This window comes from Lemur catta, chromosome 11, assembly GCF_020740605.2.
Source record: "Lemur catta isolate mLemCat1 chromosome 11, mLemCat1.pri, whole genome shotgun sequence".
NCBI lineage: Eukaryota > Metazoa > Chordata > Mammalia > Primates > Lemuridae > Lemur > Lemur catta.
The window spans coordinates 53,629,500-53,650,736 of record NC_059138.1 but is presented as its reverse complement, the minus strand read 5'-3'; the positions used below and the strand labels follow the sequence as shown (position 1 = coordinate 53,650,736).

Genomic DNA, 21,237 nt, shown 5'->3' with positions numbered 1-21,237 from the left:
ATTATTTTATAGCTGTGTTACAAAGTAGATATTTAAAGGTGAACATATGACCCTATACTTTTACAAAGAAAGAAAATCACCATTGTGTGTGCTACTCAGGTACTAAAAAGGTATACTCAGTGAAATTACTTTTCACCATTGGTTTCAGGATATAAAATAATTAAAATTGGAATATGCCAAAAAATTACATCATAGTTTCATGACCTCTTCCTCCCAGGCAAAAATATCAAAATACAATCTCACATAGACTAATATTAGAGTATAATATTTATTAAATTTCATCATTTACGATCACTTTGTTATAATTAAATTAACCTGACATAAACCTTCACATTTAAAAACACAGAGAACTGATTTTTCAACTATTTTACTTACATATACTTTTTAATTCTCATGCAGTGCTCATAATTAGGAGATAGTGTACATTAACCCTCTTATAATATGCTTATTAAGAACCAAGTTCAGAGGGTAGAAAAATGCCAACATAAACTCATTCTCCAAAAACTGCCCATAGATATATTAAGCCACTGTTTCTTCTAATTATGTACTTATGGTACATTCTTCCATAAAATGTATAATTGTAGTCGTATAACCGTAGTTATGACAAGGCAATATTTCAAGAAGGGATTACAACAAATGAGACCAACAGTTGAAGAGACCAGAGCATATAAAAGTCATTTGAGAACACCACACACACTTTGATGTTTTCCACTTTCCAGCTGAAAAGAACATGCACAAAGTCTTCTTAGTAGATAGTTGTCAGGAGTGCACGAAAAATTGGCTTTCACGTCATATATGTTGAGAGAAGATCAATGCCATTGAGGAAAAAGAGTTGTGTTCCTTATCTTTTAGGTCTGTCTATATCATCTATAGCTGCTAGAAGTTTTTGTCTTGCTTTCTTATTAATATGGGATCCCAGGCAAACATTCACCAGATTCGTCAGTTGCTTTGTTGAATATTCCTGCTCAAAGAAGGAAGATCCAAATTTAGTACGCTAAAAGACATGTACCTGATCAATGTAGCAAAAGAACAGGCAGATATCCAGGAATCACTGAATAGCTACTGAGCACTATGAACCAGTGAAAAAACAGTGGAAATTATAGTTTGGGACGTGGAGGACAAATTGCTTACTGAGCTGTAACAGGAGGGAATGAGGATACAGCAGTACACATTTGAAACAGGAAGCAACTGTCTCTATTTTAATATGGCAAAGTAATCTGACATGCCTGTGCTTTTTATTACTTCGAAGATCACATATTTTATCCTTGTTTCTCTGATAATATTTGTCATTAAGTTACCAAAATAAACTGACATTTCAAATTTTTACAATGCTACTGATCAAGTATTTTTCTGGCACTGTAAATTTTATAAAACTTTAGTTAGAAAAAATTAACAAGAGAACAACTCTTCTAAGATATAACAAATGAATAAGGTAACAAAGAAAGTCGGTGTCTTTTAAACCCTTATATTGTAATTGATAACTATTAATAGCAAGTAAAATTAAGACCACAAGTATTTTTCACCATCCATATCCAGCTGGTTCCTGAATTTCAGATAATGAGTGAGTTGCTAGGATGAGAATCAAGAGGGATTCACAGAAATTGCTGCATATTGATTTAGTTCTGGAGGTTGAATAGCAAGAGTTGACAGCAAGAGATAATTGTATACTATCATCTAAAAAGAAAACCTGTCTTTATTGAAAGTAGCCACTAAAGATAGGGCAAATTCAAAATATGAGATTGAGTTTATTTTAAAAATTCAGCAAACTGCTCAGTTTGTATATCTGACCTGTAAAAGCACCTGTCACCACCTGGTAAATAATCTCATTTAAGCAGTGAGCACGCAGTGAGCACTGGACTCATTCTTGGAGTTTCCTTGGAGACAGGACAGAGTCCCTGCTGCTGCTGAGGAGATGTCCTTGAATTACAGACACCAAACAGTTTTAAAGCTCTTCTAAAAAATTCAGTCCAGCATATTCAAAAAGGAAATCCTAAAGTGGGCATCATTCTTGCATTATATAATGAATATTTAAGTGCTGTGCTTTTTCTCCTCAGCTACTGTGTGCTTTTTCCCCAATCCCTTCCTCAGTACCAACCCTCAAGTGTTTACAGCTCACTTTACTAAATAGTTTCCAGCAACATACAACAGTCCACTTGCATCTGAGTTTAACGTTTTGGTTCTCAAATGTCATTTGGACTAAAAGTGGTGAAGTTTCTCTCAATTCAGGCTTACTGCCCAGAATCATTGAAAATAACACGTACATTTCTACTTTGCTTCCAAAGATCTGAAACTGACCTAAATTTACATAAAACTCAGGCCAATGTTAAAGTTCCAAGCTAGTGTTCATTTCATCTTTTTACAGTATTGAAATCAGAAAGGATGAACCCAAGAAGGTAAATACAAATAATTTCTTATTCTTTACCCATATGAAATAAAATTTTATTTAGCTTGTGCGCCCATGATGTTTATAGCCTAAGTGAAGGTAAACCCTACACAGAGATGTAAAGGTCATTGGAAATCAAGAAGGGGGAAGGGGGAGGGTGGATGTGTAAACATTTACCTATCGCGGGTACAGTGAACACTATTCAAGTGATGGGCACACTATAAGCACGACTTAAGCATTATAAAATGTATCCATGTAACAAAAACATTTGTGCCCCCTTAATATTTTGAAATAAATAAAAAGAAAGAAAAGAAAAAGATTTAAAAAAATAATGAATGCTAACAAAGGTATAAGGAAACAGGCTCTCATATATTGTTGGGGAAATATATAAAGATCAGTTTGGCAACACGCATCAAAAATCATTAAAATGTACACATTTTTGACCTAGGTATTGTCCTTTTAGAAATGCATTCTAAAATGTCTAAGGAAGTTCATCATAGTGCTATGTATGCACGATGGTAAAAACTGAAACAACCCGGAGCCCTTAAAATCATACTGCTTTCTAACCCAGACATCTTTCTTTCCTTAATTGGCTATAACATAAACCAATAATTCATTTCTCTCTCTTTTAACCATTTGTCATAGCTATTTAATCAAAGTCCAATTATATGTTCTTAGTTTATAAAGCAAGTGAATTAATCTTTGCATATTTGTATATAAAAATTTTAATGATATGTTTAACTGGTAAGTTGTTTTCTATGTCTATCAACCACTATTGCTTTTTACAGACACAATTCCTCCACTGAAAAGATACTCTCCACTCTTGCCCAAAATGGTACCATAGAAGTCATCATTTTTAATAAAACAAAACCAAAAAAAGTGAACCCTAGAGTCATTAAAGGAATAAGGATTTGATGATGATTTTAACACTTTCCATATTTTTCTTAAATCCGTCTTCACATACTGCCTATCCAGATAAATGATGCAGCGATCATATAGAAAAACTCCCCATACCAAGCATGCTCAGGTGATATATGTTGAGTTGAACTGTGTCAAAAATTCAGAATCCTGAATAGCAATAAATGGCATTTTTCTCTGCTTATCTATATATCTACACAAAAGAAAACTAATCAAATCTATATTAAAGGTAAAATCTAATGTAAGATGGTAAGTTAAATTTAGCCATTTAAATATTAATATCTTCAACCATCACTAACACCTGTCAGCAGGTTTAGGATGCCACCATTTCATTGTTGAGGGATACAAGAAGGTTTAAGTTATATAATAGAGTGTGGCTTATGTATCACTTCAATGTTACTGTATCCAATCTATCTTCAAGTTAATCAACTTCCTCCTTTTCCCACAACACAATCATAGGAAAATAACAGCTAATGTTGACTTTGGCTATATTTCTAGATAATTACTGTAACAGTTCACAAAAGGCCCCCAAAGTTGGAATAGGCAAAGGGCACAGATACAGTCTGAATATGGCAAAGAATTGACCCACTTAGTTTATGTCTAAAAAGCAAATATTTCTTCATATTATACTCTCATGATTTTGAATTAAATGACATACAAGAATAGCAAAAAGAAAAAAGAATAAAAACTTAATTAACTATTCTCCAGCTCTCACCCTGTGCTCTTTGATCCAGCGTTCCATGTCATTCTCCGTTAGGTAGTAGGCTTTAATATAGGTTTCCACAAATTCTTTATCAGGAATGGGTCTAATATCTGTTAGTTTTTCAAGTTTCATCAAAAACTGTTGAAAATCCAATTGCATCAAGGCACGACCCTCATTACTGCACTTCTTGACATTGGCATATCTATGACACACAATAATAATAATAAAAGAACCATACATGATGAGAAGTTTAGAAAGAGAAACCTTTAGGTATTTGTATTTTTCTTTAACCCGTATTTTGACAGATTCTCCAAAAATAAGAGGGGTACATAAAAAAGCGTATATGAGCTTGACTCTGTTTATGTCATCATTTTACCTATTCCGGAAAAAAAAAAAATTAGTCATTTTGCTCATCTGGGCCTCATTTCCTTGTTTGCAAAGACGTGGAATAAATTCAAGGTTTTTGTTGCTCTACAGACCATAGCTCTCTGTATTCAATTAACATAATCATCTCTAGGAAGGTTAAGCTGGTGCTCCTGTTAAGCTGGCTACCCAGAGTTATTTATAAAACTAAGCTTTGACCACTCCAAAGTAATCTTCGTTTTATAGAACTGTTCACTATTGTTCAATATTGGAACTATTTGATGCAAAAGAAATGAATGAAATAATTCTCCCATGAATGCTTGGCAAACCTGAGAAATGTGTAATTATATAAGCACAGAAAGTATATACATATTTTCCATGATAAAACAGTTTTATAGACTTATTCCAGCATCCCACACTACTGAAACACTGTTTTAAGGTGGACTAGCAGTAAGAATGAATATACTAACCCTAACAGTACATTTTATTACTCATAAGTCCAGGTCTCATTTCCTTCAATCAATCATACAGAACATGGAAAATTCAATCTTAGGGAATGAGATCCTTCCCTTAAGGAAATTTGTAAGAAAATTAAAGCTTATATCATTTAAAGTGACCAAGCTTTTTTTTAAATAAAAAGTGTTCTATACAGAAATATATACTATTTACTATTCTACTTTATTAAACGAATTTATTAAAAACACTTTTCATTTGTGATTATTGACTCAGAGCCATTTTATAATTTATAGCACTGCTGGTTTCAATACAGAGTGCCAAGACTGTTGTCAGCTTGTCACTGCTACCTTCCCACTTGCTAATACATTTTTCTTTTATAATGAATGAGAACTAAAGAAAAATCAGATAAATAATAGTATGAAAATTCAATTAATGTGCAATTCTGGGTTACTGTGCATGGTCTTTGAAATAGCTATTTGCTTTTCAGGGATATTTTAAATGTATTACTGATTCCTATTTGTATTCTAGATGTCATGCACAGAGTAAGCATGGTCTCTGAGTAAGTGGGGAAATTACTATTGATGGAGCTGTTAACCCAACACATGAAAGATTTATAGTTTATAATGATATGATAATGGTGATGAACTGTGATATTGAAATTATGAGGACTGATTTTACATCAGAACATCAGGAGTTCATATGCCTTCTCTGCCTTTAAAAACTGTGAACTTAGCCAAATTAACCTGTGTCAGCTTCAGTTTTCTGAGCCTAGATTTTCTCATTGATAAAAGAATAACAGTACCTATCAAAGGGAATTTGTTTTAGGATATGGTGATATAATCCTATGAAATGTCTAGTTCAGTAAATAACATACAGTGCTCAAAAAAGTTAGGTATCATCATCATAACAATTGTAGTATTAAATATTAGGTAAAAATAATAATTATTAGTTTAACTTTCAGATAACCATTAGATTCTGCATTCCTCACTCATCCACTGTCACCAGCAAGAAAAGAAAGCACAGAGACTGGCACAGTGGGTTTAAGATTTCTTCTTTAGTTATACTCCAAACTTGTCTACTATTTATCATTATCTCTACCTATTCTCTCCATCCATTAGTGATATCTTACAATGTTATTCATAAAATACAATTTAACATTTAAGAAACAAGTAAGCTTTCATGAAAAACGTACCCTTCCACAATAGTTCTATTAGCCAGTCGTATACAATGTTCCCAAAGTATATTAGACACAGGCAAGGGTATCCGAACTCTCTTAGAAACTTCATTTAGCCTCCTGTTAAACTGCTCAAATTCCTAAGACAAAAAAAATCATGGCTGTATGTGAATATCATTATAATGCCACATGCTTTCCCACAAAAATGGAAAAAAAAAAAAAACCAAAGATTTCAAAACAGTCAGAATCAAATCAAGTGAAACAAAAGGAGATAATAACAAAGATAACTTGGATTTAGTATGAAGGTTTTAAAAATACATACAGCGTTTTGAATAGATTATAATACAGAGTATACTACATTTCATCTCAAAGGAAACAGGTGTCATTAATTGATTAAACAATGCTAACAATGTCCAAATGTTTCTATATCTCAGAATTTTCTGCGGTTGTCAGTATGGATTAAAAGAGCAGAATTTGTCTTTGAAACTGTCTTCAAGAAACCCAGTTTTTTAAAAAATGTTTTCATAAGCTTTTAACTCAGAATTAATTATTTATAATCTGTAGCTATACTCCTTAGAGAGCAATCTGATAAGTTATTCTCTTTACTAAACCTTCTTTAAATTATTACACAGGTTGAGTATCCCTTATCCAAAATGCTTGGGACCAGAAGTATTGTAGATTTTGGATTTGTTCAGATTTTGGTATGTATGCATTATATTTATTGGTTGAGCATCCCACATCTAAAAATCAAAAATCTGAAATCTGAAATGCTCCAATCAACAAGTCCTTTGAATGTCATGTAGGCACTCAAAAAGTTTCAGATTTTGGAGCATTTTGGATTTTGGATTTTCAAATTTGGGATGCTCAACATGTATACCAAATATTTTGAAAGTTTCATATTATAGCAGCAAATTTTTAGTACAATGAAAAAAATCAAACATAATATATTTTCTATTACCTACAGAAAAACTTAACATTTTTATTATCTGTTAACTTTATAACACGATTGTACTAAAAATGTAAAATACATATAACTAATTTAAACAATCCCAAAGATCACATGAAAGTAGCAAATCACCCTACAATAAATGTGTTTCTGATCTCTTTGGACTATTACCATCTAAACATGTTCATTTACAAAAGTAAATGCTGTTTAACCCCTCCTTGACAATATATTTCAAATAAACTTAAGAAGGCTTAAAGTGATTTTGTTCTTTAGTTCCTGAATGAAGAAGCCACACAATGTTTAACAAGACTGAAAGGCGTCCACGTTTTCTGATAACATACAGGAGAAGAAAAATCTAACCTGATCACCAATCAAGCTACCACATAATGATAATTGTGCTCTCCTTTGCTCTTTTTCCTAAATCACAATTTTTCTTGCTGATTCACTTTTAATAGTTCATTGATTTTAATTATTAGAAAGAAGTAGATTGTCAATTCACTAAGTTTACCTTTGAAAATCAAAGTTAAATATTTGCTCTTCATTTATTACTTCATTTCATGGATCTAGCAAAGCAGTAGTATTTACTACTATAACTGATTTGGATTTCAAGAGTTATAATTCAATATTTTTCATTAATATTTTATTTAAAAGATAAAGATATAGGCTTACTGTACATTAAGGAAATTCTACTTAATGCTAAATTCAATGTTCAGAAATGGTTGTTGTAAAATGAATAGAACTGTCTCATTTTACTTCTGATTCTTTTGGGGCAACATAGCAGGCTGCCTTCACCTAAATGCTAAGACTTAGAAAAATAACAGAAAGAACAAAAATTATCACAGATAATTAACTTTTATGCTTAAGGAAGTCCTTAAGCTGCTAAAAACTGGGTTCAGGTTAATAACCTGAATAACATTAGTTCTTTCTTATAATATTCATATTTCTTGGAATTAAGAATAACTGAAGCAAGAAGCCTCCTTCGAGTATGTATACTCACTGAGTTGCAGAAGTCTTTCTCTTGCATCCCTATGAGTACCATGGTTAACATGTGCTATGGTCTGAATGTTTGCGTCTCCCCCAAATCCATATGTTAACTACCAGGGTGATGGTGTTGGGAGGTGGAAACTTTTGCAGTTGATTAGGTCATGAGGGCAGAGCTCTCATGAATGCATTAAGTGCCCCTATAAAAGAGCCCCAGTGAGCTACCTTTCCTCTTTCATCATGGGAAGATACAGTAAGTAGGTGACATCTATGAGAAATTAGGCCCTCACCACACACCAAATCTGCCTGAACCTTGCTCTTGAACTTCCTAGCTTCTGTAACTGTGAGAAATAACGATTTGTTGTTTACAAGCCACCCAGACCATGTTATTTTGTTACAACAGCCTGAATGGACTAAGATAGCATGCCATAAAAAATAGAATCAGCTTTCCAAAAATAGAATTATTACTTAAAAAGGGGGTGTTATTATTTATAAATTACCTTTATTTTCTACATTCCAAATAAAAATTCACAACTGAAGTCTCCTGGGTACTCTAGAAACCGAAGTTCTTCCTTTGATTATCTTTTAAGGTCAAGGATCTCTGAATTCAAGGCTGGCAAACATAGAGCACCCCCCACCCGCCCCAAGATCTCCATGGAAACTCCTAGCCACTGCTTACTGATCTTGGCACCCTTGAGTCTGGAGACGGCCTCACAGTCTCCCCAGAAGGGCATACGTAAGGTGCTGGGAGTTGGCACACAGGAACTCCGCTGCTATCTGTTTTAGTCTACAGCTCCGTTTATTGGTTCTCAGGTGTCCCAGGCTATTGTTTGTTGCCTTAGGGCTAAGCAGGTGATTGTGTAAATGAGTTAAAAGTCAGGAGTTGAGAAGGGCCAAAATGAAAAACAAAATTTTTCTGAAAGTTGCTTTCATTTTCACATATGCTCTTTCCTCACCTTAGATATCCACATGTCTCTCTTCCTTACTTCTGTCAGGCCTCATCTCCATTCTCACTTTATAAGATTCCTTCTCTAACCACAATGAATAAATGGTATTCTGCTCCCACCCAGATCCTGTTATTCTCTTTTAATGGTTTATTTCTTTTTCACAGCATTATTCATCACTTGACATTATATCTCAATTTATCTGTTTACTGCTATCTGTACACTGGTACGTAAATTCCCTTAGGGCACGTAAGTTTCTCAATCCACAACTCTATTGCCAGCACCTCTATCAGTGCCTCTCACATGTCAGATGATCTATAAATAGCTATTCATGGATAAATGGAAAAAAAAAAAAAAAAAAGGAACTTCAGTTCTTTCCAGGAAACTTATAAATGTAGGTCATTGAACGCAAAGAAATGTTTGCAGGACACACTGCAAAAGCAGTATGATTTCTAGAAATAACAATTCAGAATAATTAGGAGCATGGTCTCTTGCTAATGAATATATGCACTAAACAATAAAAACAACTTCTAATTAAAATAGAAACAAAAATAAAAAATCTACAAAGTACTCTTAGATCTAATAGAAGACAAAAGTCAGAAAGTAAGCCTATTTCAATTCAAGGACTTTAGTATCACAATGTGTGGTAGGAACTATAATTGCACTATTTTAAAGCCTTTGCAATAACAGAATATTTTTCCTTGCAGAATGATCTTTAGCAGAGATGTTTCTAGAGCACTTGCCTTTAACAGTGCATCTACATATATGTTGTGCTGTGACATAATTTCTTTTACATCCCATTTCACATTAGCCATTAGGAGCAGCATCTGTTCATAATCAATGGCTTTACCAGCTACAATCCAGTAAATTGGTTTGCGTAGTTCACTGGCAGTTGAAACTGTCTGAAATAAATTTCACAGAAATAAAAACAATTACTTTCTAAAAGTTATCAGATTTATAACTCTGTTTCTAGTATACACCACATCTAAAAATAAAACACTATACATTTGGAGATTTAAATTATGAAAATACTTTAACTTTGAGTAAGGCAAAAGGCCTTACTCAAAACATAATTTTTGAGACATTCAATAAACTTGAAGCCATTGACACTACAGATATAAGAGACACTACAACTATAAGAGAACTAGAGATTTTCGTGGAGACTAGCACGTTTCTCAAATCTTTCCAACTCTCTCCATTTCCACTCCCACTATTCTACATCAGGATTGCCATCCTCTCTCACCTGCAATACTGCAGCAGCCTTCAGACTGGTCTCCCTGTCTCCAGCTTGCCGTCTACAGTCCACTCTCCACAGTGGCCCCAGAGAACTCCTAAAAACACACCTGACCCTGCTGCTTCACCTGTTTCAAGCCCTCCAGTAGCTCCCCAGAGCCCTTGGAATAAAGTCCAACTCCTGGCTGAGGGCGCTTTATAGGATGTGGCTCCCGCTTATCCCTCCAGTGACCTTTCTCATCACCAGCCCTCCTCCCTGCCCGGACAAGTTGAGTTCCTGGCTGCTCACATGCAGTGTTCTCTCTCACCTTCTGGTCTTCATATGGCCACTACCTTCGTCTGAAATATATCCCCCACTCACCTTCTCTGCCTGGCTGGTCCAGTTTAAACATCACTTCCTCTGGACAGCCTTTCCGACAACCTTCTCCCAGCCACAGACCCTCCCGTCCTCCAGTCTGGGTTAAACACCCTGTCACTGCTCTTTCCCCTTATCACAGCACTTATCATACTTTATTGTAAATACAGTTTTACTTGGCTCTCTCACTAGACTAAAAGTTATATGAGGTGCTTGATAAGTATTTACTTAATGCAGGAATCCATGAGTGAATAAATGAATAATCTATCCAGGTCTCCAGGGGTTTGGAGACTGCTCTTTAATTAAAAAAAAAAACCCAAAATAATCTGTGACAGTCCTATCTGGCTCACCGTTGAAATGATATACGAGACCATCTCTGACCTGAGAATAAAACTGCTGAAGAAAGGGCTTTTTAACTGCAGGCATCACAGCATCCAGATGTGGCTGAAGGAACTCAAATTGTTCAGCCAAGAATACCCTGAAGAGAATAAATAACCCGCTGTGTAAACAAACTATTGCGAATTTAGGGTCTGTCAATGTTTTGTGTAAGTAATCTTTTAAGATCTCTGAGTACAACTTTAACGATTAAAATTATTTTCCACTTTAGTGAACTATCTTGTACTACCACTTGACACGTTCACTTATAGTCTACACCATAATTAGTGCTGAGCTTATCACTGAGTGGAAGTTGAAGTGAAAGAAGAGTAACTTCAAAGGAGCTATCAGGTTACCAAAGGTGTAGAGTTCTGCTGCTTTGCATGTAAGCTATGAGCACAGATAACACAACAGATTGAAAAAAGAATGCAACAGTATTTTTTTTAAGGATTTCTTTTAAAAATCCCATTCAATTAATATATAAGACTCTTAAATTCACAGATTCAATATGTGACACTTTTCAGAAGTAACCCAAACATTCATAACATGATGCAAACTGTACCTTGGCTGAGGCACACAAATGAACTACAGGTGCAGGAGGCTGGTGTACAGGAATGGGAGTCCTTTGGCTGGTGACTGAGCCTGGACTACGGCCTGCAGATGCACTGCAACTGGGCGCTGTTTTTCTCTTTTTGTCATGTATGCAAACGCTCTTAAGTTACCTTGGACTTTATTTTATGGGAGAAGTTATATGTTTTAATTTTATTAACAAGTTTAAGAATTTATAAAGGTCAGGAAGCATTCTTGCTGATGTCAAGGGTCAACTATATTTAACTGACAATGCAACTACAGTTTCTCTAGGATCATAAGGCATCAATAGGAAAATATAAAGTACAACATATGCTTTTTAAAGTTTTACTTAAAGCAAGGATCATGTCACTGAGAAGCAAAACTTAAAAAGATTTCCTTCCTTCCTTGCAGTTCTAGAACTGAAACTAACCATGTAGTTTTAAAAATCAATTGGTAATCTATGTTAGGATATACTTCTCAGAAATATATAAGGGCTATTTAGAAGTGGTAGATGTAATGCAACTAGAAGTCTTATTATACAATACTTCTGTAACTTTTCTTACATACTTAATGGCAAAGCAACTATATTTAACAACTTACAAGGATTCCGTGGCTACCACTCTTTCTGCTAACCCATACAATGTATCACCAGATGTCAAAACCACTAGGTGACTGAGGTGTGGGCTCGGTACCTTCTCCTTTCTTTCTTCTGCTGCTGTGAGTGTGGCAGTAGGATCAGCTGAAACTTCCTGAAAATGCAACACACACATACACATTCTGGAATAGCAAATCTAAAAGTAATAAACCATGTGATTTTGATAAAACTAGAACTACAAATAAAATACTCTTAGGCATATATAAATTCTATTTAGTTTCAGTTCTTTTCCTCCCACTTTTATGATTTGTTAACTTTTGGAACTTCCCTTTTGATACTAAGTGAACGTGATTCTGTATAATATCCAACTCTATATGCTACCATCTGTGAATGACCTACATAAAGTATGCCAATACAAGGAGTCTTTATGAACCGACAGATGTTTCATAGAGACAATAGTGAGATGCCCCTCAAGATCTTGCAAATGAGGGAAATGAGATTGTCCCTTGAGAATCAAGCTTGTAAATCCAAAATTATGGTGTGATTAACCATTTCACACCCAAACCTCAATCAAAGTAACCCTGGTATAATAATCAAAAAGGCAGGACTAGAATGAAACAGAACCAATGCTGTTGTATTTTACATATGTGTGGGGACAGATTACTGATAAAGACTGTCTAATGTGAATGCAGGAAAGAGATGCCCGGAGAGCAGGATGTGCTGGGCCCCTCAGCACTGTCCAGGAGAGAAGCACTGATTCAGGTACACAGACACGCAGTCAGCAGGAGTGATGTGGTCTAATCTGCGGTCAGAAAAACTCATCAGACTTCAAGTCTCTCAGTTTTACTTTTATCTGATATCATGCTCACTAGCAATCTACCTTTCCAGGGATTCTGATGCCAGGCAAGGAGTGCCTTGGATATGAGTTATGCACATTCTTGTACTTCACAGAAATATATTCCATATTATAAACAAACAGACTGGCAAAGGAAGAGTTTTGAGGATATGCTCACCCAGCTTCCCCTCAATACATTGCAAGAAACTCTTATTTCTACTGAGTTCTTAGCAAACAGTAAAAAACCAAAACAAAACAAACAAAAAAACCTCAAAAAAACACTTGAACTCACTAGCACACTGGCAGTCTTTTTTTGTAGGGAGGGTGAGTGTCTTGAAGAGCTCTCGGTAAAGAGGTGCTAACCTGGCTACTTGGAGTAGCTGACAGAGTACCAGAAGACTGCCAGCTCAAGAGTTCCAGCACTCCAAATATTTCAATAAAGATACATTTAGGCAAACCAGCTTCCCTTTGTAAAGCAAACATGAAAGAATGCTGTTTAGAATACTGACATCGCCATACCATTGATTTAAATAGTTATTACATTCAGTGTCAGAGAAAAAGAGTTTTAATTACTGTTTTGGGAGGGAGGAGAGGAGAGAGGTCAAGGAAGTGACTATAATTACACTGTAGAAAGAACAACCCATGACAGCATGATTCTCAATAAATGACTCCTAACAATACGGATGATATTATAATCTCAAAGCCACTTCACTGTGTGAGGCCATGAAGAACTTTTATAACCGAATATATTTCTAATAACAATTAGCTTGGATTAGAAATGGACATTATAATTTTCATCTAAGTAAAACTATTAGGGTTTTCCAGTACTGACATGGCATCAAACTGCACTCATTACATTTTGAAAAACAGTTCCAGGAGAGAAATTTACAAAAAGAAAAAAACAGAATAAATGCTATGCAAATTATGCAGTAGCTTGTAGTACAAAGTGCTGTTATGTTTTAAGTTTACCTGAATACAGGTCAGTGTTTAACCTACTCAATCCTTTAGCAAAAAGCTTTGAAATTCTGATTGAATCAGAGATTGACAGAGCTAGAAGAAATGCTAAACATTATCTAATACAACCCTCGCAGTTTACATACTACTTTCAGTATGGAACACATTACCTGGTTATCTCCATTATGGAGTTTAAAGGTGAGAACAGATGAGTACACAGATAGCACAACTAAACGTTTAAATGCAACCATAAGTAATATATTTAAAACACCCTCAAAGAAAATTCTACCACAAAAATTGGAAGTAAAAGTGTACAAAATGTAAATCTAGATTACTTTTTAAAGCAACTCTATAGTCACAAATCTCCAACATTTTCCATATGAATAGGAGACATCAAATGCACAATACTCTGGGAGTATAATTTACTTTTATAAATTTAGCAAAATAGAAACAAAAATTATAAAACCTTTCAAGTTAGAAAATGGGTATATTCTTTCTTTTTGATTTCCTATCTTTTCCTAAAGATAATGTCTCTCTTCAATTTCTAATTAGTCAATTAGAATTTACAAGTTATTTTGGAAATAAATGCTTCCTCTACGGAGAATCAGGATCATGGAACCATGCAAGTTATTTCATCTCCACTATTTATTTTCCTCTACTGAAAAGGAAATAACCCTACTCCAAAAAAAAAAAAAAAAAATTCACAAAATCAGATACTGTTTGGTAACAATTGGTTGCCTGTGTTATTAATTCTGGTGGCTATTTAATAATAACCAGTTGAGGAACTTTGGAATCATTTATGACCCCCTCCTTCCTCCTCACTTCCCACATCCAATCAATAACTAAAATATGTCTAGACAAACACCTGTTTATTTGTTCCTTCCTGATGTTACTACTGATTCAGGCCCCAGGCCCCTTAGCAGTCTTGACTGGACTATTCTAAAATCCCCTGAACATGGATCTCTGTCTCTATGGCTCCTGTTTCTACTCTAGTTTCCACACTGTCTAATTTTTCTAAAATACCAATGTGATCTTTCTAAAATAGAGATGGGACCATGCCACTCCCTGGTTTAGAAGCCTCGATCCATTCCCTACAGGAAAAATTCTAAACATGTTACCATTACTCCTTTACAAGTGACACCAGCTCCCCTGCCAACCTCATTTTGAGGTGTCGTTCTACGCCCGTAACATCTAACAACACTGGACTGACTACTTGAGTTTGAAAGAGCATGAGAGGAGAGAACGTGAAGACCATTATTGTCACTATCATCATCTTCATCAATTAAATTGATTGAAGGCCTGCCAATGCCAGGAGGCATGTCACAGTCTTGAGATGCGAAGATGATAAAGGTGGTCCTCACCCTCCAGAAAACTCACAACGAGGTAGAGAAGTCAAAAACAGCTGCTAATAAAGTATACTTTATGTCATGAAAAACATTTAGCGGTTGAGATAACGGGAACACATGTAAGAGACTCATTCTTCTCCGGAGACTGAGAAAGTTACAGAAAGAAGATGGCATAGGAGGACAGACTTCAAAAATGAGGAGTGAGCTTGGCAGATCAGAGAAGAGAGCTGGTGAGACAGGAGTCTCAGTAGAAGAGATACAGCACTCTATTTTCTTCCTAGTTCAGAGTTGTAAATATCTATCTCTGAACACATCAAACCCTGGTGAGGAGACCTGAAATTTTGAAACGTGAAAAACTACTGAAGGAAGCGAGGAAAGAGATGACTCACTTGGGCAACATAGCTAGGCTAGCCAAAGTGGTCCCAATAGGGCAGAAATAGGAATAACAGAAAATAGTCCCAGAGAAGCAGATCTGGCTACATCAAAACAAAGCACATTCATTCTATCAGGCAGACTGTAAGGCAGGAAGAGCTGTTTTGGGTGGTTATGGGTTCCCTATTGCTGAAGAAGAGTTTCAAGCAGAAGCTTATAGTTATTAGGTATGTATGAATACTGTACAGGTTAAATGAGCACAGGTAGGCTTCCTTCTATGATTTTATGAGTAGAAACCTAGGGTATTATACTCCAATAGTATAACAAAATCTCCTTCTAAGCATTAAACACCCCTGCTTTTAAAATATTTTATAATTAAACTAAATCCAGTATAAACTTCGTGACAATACTGTATAATCTCAACCTCAAGTAGGTCAAGGTACCATGAATACCATACACTTATAATAGCAGAGTTACTTTTGAATTTCATTCTTTTATGATTAGATATCTCCATATATAAAACATATTTACAAAACTAAAAATGTCTTTGACTTTAGATACTACTAGTTAATTTGGGATAGAACAGGGAGGTGGTGCTGGAATGCGATGGAAGGGAAGGAGAGGGATATCTTCCTTTGTTCCCACTTAACATTGGTGTTTCAGGCATAAAAATTATGGTAATTATGGGTTTAATGGCTAAAGTTCTGTATTTACATTTAGGAAAATACTCTTGAAGAGAACAAGAGAATCACAAAAATGTCAAGCAGACATAAATAAATAGTATGTGCTTATTTTGCATTTAAATGGAAAAGTACCTAAACTGGGTCAGTGTTTTAGTTTATACCAGTACAGTAAGTAAAGGAGATAATTTTCCAAGACTTTGAGAAATGAAATCTTATCAATCTTTATTCTCACAGTGAAAGTCACATTGTTTAGCCTTTCTTGCCACTATTTTACCACTATAAAATGAATTCATATTTATGAACTTTTCTGGACAAATTTAGAATATGTTTGTATTATCAAAGATTTAAAGTTGGCCAAGGGTCTTAAAGCACACAATTTAGTTAGCATCACCAAAAGGATAACTAAAAATTCACATTTCTGCTACCATTATGACCTATAGCAGCTTCCTTTCCTACTTTTCCTTTACTAGGCCACTTTTCTTAGACTTTTATTTGATATGTCAAACAAATTTTCTTATTTACATTGAATTTATATGAAAAATGGTGTCAGGTGGCATTTTTTAGACCACAATGATTCCATTTTGCCTTTTACTGTTTGAAGATACATAAAAATTAGAAGATATATATGAAAAAAATTATCAAAAAAATGTTTATTGAGATTTTAACTGACATATAGGAGAAATATAAAGAAAAATATTACTTTCATCTAGTTGGCTCCAAATTCATCAGGCTATAAATTATTTTAATAGCCAAAGAATACACTGACTAGCAAGAAATCAATTAATGTTCTCTGCCAATGTAGATGCAAATTAATGAAGTGATGAAAATTAAAATACCAGCTTAAAAAAACCTGAGATCCAGGTCTAGTAAATGACAGATATATTTTCTAAAATAATAAACTGATGCTTATCAATATGAGTAAATTCAACAGGTAAAAAAAATGAAAACTAACGGAAAATTTTAGGAAAACATCTACTGTATTGCATGGAATCTTATCCTCCAGAGGACTAGGACCCTGGATAGTCCCTGTCAGAGGGCAGTGCTCCTCACACACTGAAAGAGGAATGGCTGCACGCATGGTCTTCTCATCCAATGTGCAGTCTTCTGATTTAAGAGATGGTAAGAATAAGGATTTAAAGAAAAGGCTATCTCTAAAAGATAAGGTGCCAAAGGAGAACCCCCCCCCCACATATCTAGCTATTTGTTTACGGGGGGAGGGAAGGTGTTGTTGGCTTTTTTAAATACATCCCTAAATTTGACAACTATACCAGTCTAGGAAAAAACTCATCCAATGATCACAGAAGTCAGGCAGATGCTATAGATAACACTATTATCAAGTGGATGAGTAGCAGCTTATCTCAAAGAACAGCTAGTTTGGTCCCAATGTTTACTTGGTCATGCTATTTCATTATACACCATGTGGCAAAACCTGAAGCATAAATCCATGCCTTAACAGTCAAATCTGGAACTGTGGTTTGACAACCATAGCCAGTAACTAGTGGAGACAGCAGACAAATGCCAAAGTGAACGACTCTAGCGGTGAATTTTGGCCCATCAATCTTGAGACTTTCAGCCAGAAACAAGAAAAATTATGATCTGGAGAACAAGATCTGATGGTCAAGGTTATACTAAGCATCAAAAGAAGCCAATCAAAATTGAAACAAAACTGCCAATGGAGTTGAACCCAATGGATTTTACAAAGACAAAAAAAGAAAAAGAAAAAAAGGCTTGACTCTGAAAATGAAGACCAAGGATTAAATGAATATCAAAGTAATATCAAAGCAAAGCAAACAAGCCAGGTTAAGCTAAAAAACATGAAACCTAGGGATTAGAGGTTATTCATCTACTCTGCATTTTTTGAAGAAATGCTATGTGCCAAGATAAGTGCTATGAATATATTTTTTAAAATGTGCTAGGTAAAAAGACCTCTAAATGATAAGGGAGAAGGACACTGGTTATTTCCTCTTCCCAAACAGCACCCATTTGAGAGATTAGTCAGCACATGCCTCTCTGTTTATTCACACTTCTGCTCAAAGATCCCCATCCCATCACTCTCTGCTTCACTTTCACCTTAGCACTCATCAGTATCTGACACTATATTACACATTTGTTTATTGGTCTCTCTGTTCCAACAAAATACAAGTTCCAAGAAGACAGGAAGTATCTCTTCTGTGCACCGATGAATTCCCAGCACTACAAAATGCCTGGCATATAACAACTGTTTCAGTAAGTATTTGTTTAAGAGAATGAATGATTTCATGGCTTTATAAAAACCTTAATAACAGAAATATGCACATAATATAGAGCTTATAAAAAAGAGGAAAATGATTGCTTGTTTGGGGTCGGGCGAAGGAATAAAGGAAAATTCAGACAAACTTAGGGTTAATGTAGATGCAGAGAAACATTCTGAACAACATAAATTTCTGGCTACAACGACCAACCACAGGAAAAAAGTTTTTTCTTATTTTAAATGCTTATGATAGTTTAAACATTGCACTAGGTTAGCCCTGTGCTGCTACCTAACCTATGTTTATTAGATGTATTTCATCATGTGATACAACAGTCAAGAACCAAGACGCCCTACTACTCAGCAAACTAAATCTAAACTTTCTCCTTGAATTTCAAGGCCATTTATAAAGTAGTACCAAACACTCTCCGCAACCTAACTCTTCAGCATATATCAGTGCCCCAATCACATGATCTGCCAAACTTTGGGCCAGGCCTGCTCCTACCTCAAGGCCCTTGTTCAGCCTCTGTATTTTAATTTGAATACTCTTCTTTTTTCTTTCCCACTAATCCCATGTCTGGTCTTTGAAGTCTAGCATAAGTCTCACTTCCTCCTTTAGTCATTCTCTGACATTAAATTTTCACATAAACCTTTCTCCTCTTTGAACTTGTGCTAGACGTATAGCCAGTATCATTTTCTTTCGAATATACCAGTTTTCTCTCTGAGCAGAATATAAGCAAGCTCTGTTTTACTTCTTATATGCACTTAGTATAACACTGAGGACTCAGGTACTCAATATACATATAGACACACATTTACATGTACTTGATTGGAAGGCTGATTTCTATTTTAAATAACCCAATATAATTGATTCCAATCATTACTTACCAGATCAATAAGGCTTTCTTGTATTCTATTTAGAGTTGTTCTTAGTCTACTACTACTAAGGCCAAGTCCTGTTGATTCCAACTGAAAAAAGAAAAAGAAAGGCTTCTTATATCGCTGTGGAGATAATCTTGCACATGTTATATCTTCAAATTAACCAAGGTATTTGATGAGTTTTAACTCAGATACTTAGCCTTCAGAGGGTTTCCAAATTGTGTTTAAAAATTCCAACATTATCAAGTGAAGAAAGTCAAATCTTAGCTCTCAAGGGAACCAAAGAATATTTATTTACCTGTATGCATTTACAGGTCACACTAACACATATCGATCTTGTGAATTATCAGGAGAGAGTTCACTAGAATTTCTTTCCAACAAGTTATTTTTAGTTACAAAACCTGAGATTTTAGATATTTAAAGATAGTACACTCTGTTATATTTAAGGTATGCTGTGTTGTGTTTATGTAGAAGCATAACAAGGTAAAGTGTTGCTAATTTATTTTGCTTACACAAATTAGAGACAGCCTAGACCCGCATTCAGAAATCAATGAAATTTTCTGCTAGTCTTAGTAAACATTTCACAGTACAGAATTCTATTCACTACAACAAAGCCAAAGCATTTATAAAAACCTTCACAAAAGAGCATAAATGAGAAGGGTGACTTAACTGTTAAGGCATGAAAAGCAGTTAGTTAGCTCCTTGTATGATGATTCAGTTGATGAAAATAAATTTAACTTAGAGGTAATCATAGATATAGGCATTTGGAAAAATGTTAAAATGTTCTCTATGAGCCAATAAATTTAAAACATTATTAATGTAAACTATAAAATAGTCTCACTAATGCATTCATAAAAATTATGTATGACTCCATGTGTATATATATATATACACACACAAGCATGCACACACATTTATTGTTCCTCTTCCTCTCCCATCTGAAATACAAGAATGAGAAAACTTACAGGTGTCAGAAAGCCTCAAACTAAAATAGTTGGGTGATGACACTGTATAATAAAACATGTTCTAGTTTTATGTGCTAATTTTATAGCATATTTTCTCTAGGCTTTATAAATTTCATTAATTTACTTTTCTTCTATTTTCATTAACATTTAATGTAATGGTTAGTTGGGTTTGCATCTACCACTATATTTTATTTCTTTTTTTGTTCTATGATTCCTCCTTTACTACATATTTTGACTACATGAATATATTTTTAGAATTCTACTTTTCCTGTTGGTTAAAGAGTTAAAATTCCTTGCATTGTTTTTCATGGTTGCCCTATGGATTACAATATACATCCTTGACTTTTCAGTCCATTCATTGTTAACAATGTACAGCTTTATGCAATGTACAGAAATCTCACAAACTTACAGGTCCATATCCTCCCCACATGCCTTGTTACAGTTGTTATATGTAATACATCTACATATATTTTAAACTCCAAAAGACAATGTAATGATTTCAGTGTTAAACAGCTACATGGTTTATAAAGAAATGAAGTAGTAGAAAAAGGAAAACATAATCTTTTGCATTTCCCCAGGTAGATTCCATTACCAATGCTCTTCATTCTTTTTCTGAGGATCTGTGTGTTCACCTGGTATCATTCCTTTCAGTCTGAACCACTTCCTTTAGGACTTACATTACATGTCTGTTGTGACAAATTCTTTTTTTTTTTTTTTTTTGGCTTTTTATCTAAAAATGTCTTAATTTTCCTTATATTCTTGAAAGATGTTTTTGCTGGACATAAAATTCTGGATAGACAGTTTTTCTTCTCCTTCAGTACCTTCAAAGTATTGTTTAACTCTCTTCTAGCCTCCACAGTTTCTTATGAGAAGTCAGTTGTTAATCAGATCATTGATCCCTTTTATATAAGAAGTCTATTGTAGTTTTTAAGAAACAATTTCATCATAGTGTTCCCTGCTGTACATTTCTTTGTGCCTGT

General features: G+C 34.6%; 1 protein-coding gene across 3 annotated transcripts in view; it reads right to left on the bottom strand.

The window, feature by feature from the left end:
- Window positions 1-244: 244 nt before the first annotated feature.
- Window positions 245-21,237, bottom strand: part of VPS50 (VPS50 subunit of EARP/GARPII complex) — a 112,267-nt gene continuing 91,274 nt past the window's right edge. For 2 of the 3 annotated variants that reach the window (XM_045565183.1, XM_045565184.1), the window contains 7 exons: window positions 19,302-19,382; window positions 12,002-12,150; window positions 10,838-10,934; window positions 9,612-9,770; window positions 6,016-6,137; window positions 4,017-4,206; window positions 245-961 (listed from right to left, as the gene is read on the bottom strand). In XM_045565183.1, the coding sequence (XP_045421139.1) occupies window positions 842-961; window positions 4,017-4,206; window positions 6,016-6,137; window positions 9,612-9,770; window positions 10,838-10,934; window positions 12,002-12,150; window positions 19,302-19,382 (918 nt within the window). In that variant the 3' untranslated portion in view covers window positions 245-841. Of the gene's footprint in view, window positions 962-4,016; window positions 4,207-6,015; window positions 6,138-9,611; window positions 9,771-10,837; window positions 10,935-12,001; window positions 12,151-19,301; window positions 19,383-21,237 lie in introns of those variants that run through there. The other variant, XM_045565185.1, reaches the window with a different exon arrangement.